Genomic DNA, 921 nt, shown 5'->3' with positions numbered 1-921 from the left:
ACGCACCAAGAGTTTCTCACTCCACATATCTGGATATGCGCTCACAGCTCCGGACTCAGAAAGACGAGCCGCTACTTACAGGCTGTTGAACTCGTGTCTGACCTCCCTCGAGTTGTATGGCACTTGCCCGAGCGGTACACGTATGAGTGGAAGGAGAATCGATGAGTATATTTAAACTACAGCATCCAATGAAAACCGCTAAGCCAACCAAAGATGTCTACTGTACAGAAACACCACATGCAATAGCCCACTGAGGGAAGATCACACTCCCCGAGTGGTGGCACCAGAAGGAGGTGAGATGACGTTCGTCCTCGGCTTGTGACGCGACCTGTACGCAGTGCAAAAATCCATTCCGCGAGCAACGTGCCCACCTCGTTTTTTGAAGGACCAGGCCGCCCCAGGGGGACACAGGGTTTCGCTTGGGCCCCTTGTGAGAGGTGCCACCACCATGGGGATGCTCCACAGGGTTTTTAGCAACACCATGGACGGCTGAAGGACAATACAAGTCTCAGGACAAGCTCACTGCTCCGCAGTATCACAAGGTCTCCATCCAAGCCACCGCTTCACTCGACAGTGGCCTTTAGCGCGCGCCCAGAAATTCGCGTTGCCAACCTATCCGGCACAACTCGACCATAAGATGGAAAGGCATGTCGTTTACTTGTCCGACCACCGCCCAACAGTCCAGAGGGAACCTCTTAATCTCAGTGGAGTTAAGCTTAATCGTAGCCCACTGGGAATCCTTTGACATGATAGCCGCAAAGCAACCAGCAGACCTATTGATCTGTCCGCCCGCACCTGGCCTGTCATCATCATGAGAATGTCCAAGCTGATTCTCACCAGGCCGGGGTTCCAGGTTGTGAATGATGGTACCAGCGGGTATGTTCCTCAGTGGCAGACTATTGCCCGGAGTGATCGGCGCTT

General features: G+C 53.6%; 1 protein-coding gene across 1 annotated transcript; it reads right to left on the bottom strand.

The window, feature by feature from the left end:
* Positions 1-265: 265 nt before the first annotated feature.
* Positions 266-748, bottom strand: Pmar_PMAR025446 (50s ribosomal protein l2, putative; the record flags this gene model as incomplete). The annotated part of the gene is made up of 4 exons (XM_002764336.1): positions 266-328; positions 372-489; positions 540-612; positions 659-748. Coding segments are annotated over 4 exons (344 nt in total), but the record flags the coding sequence as incomplete, so codon positions are not given.
* Positions 749-921: the final 173 nt, after the last annotated feature.

This window comes from Perkinsus marinus (assembly GCF_000006405.1).
Source record: "Perkinsus marinus ATCC 50983 genomic scaffold scf_1104296977984, whole genome shotgun sequence".
NCBI lineage: Eukaryota > Perkinsozoa > Perkinsida > Perkinsidae > Perkinsus > Perkinsus marinus.
The sequence above is the reverse complement of the archived record's forward strand: the minus strand, read 5'-3'. Positions and strand labels throughout refer to the sequence as shown.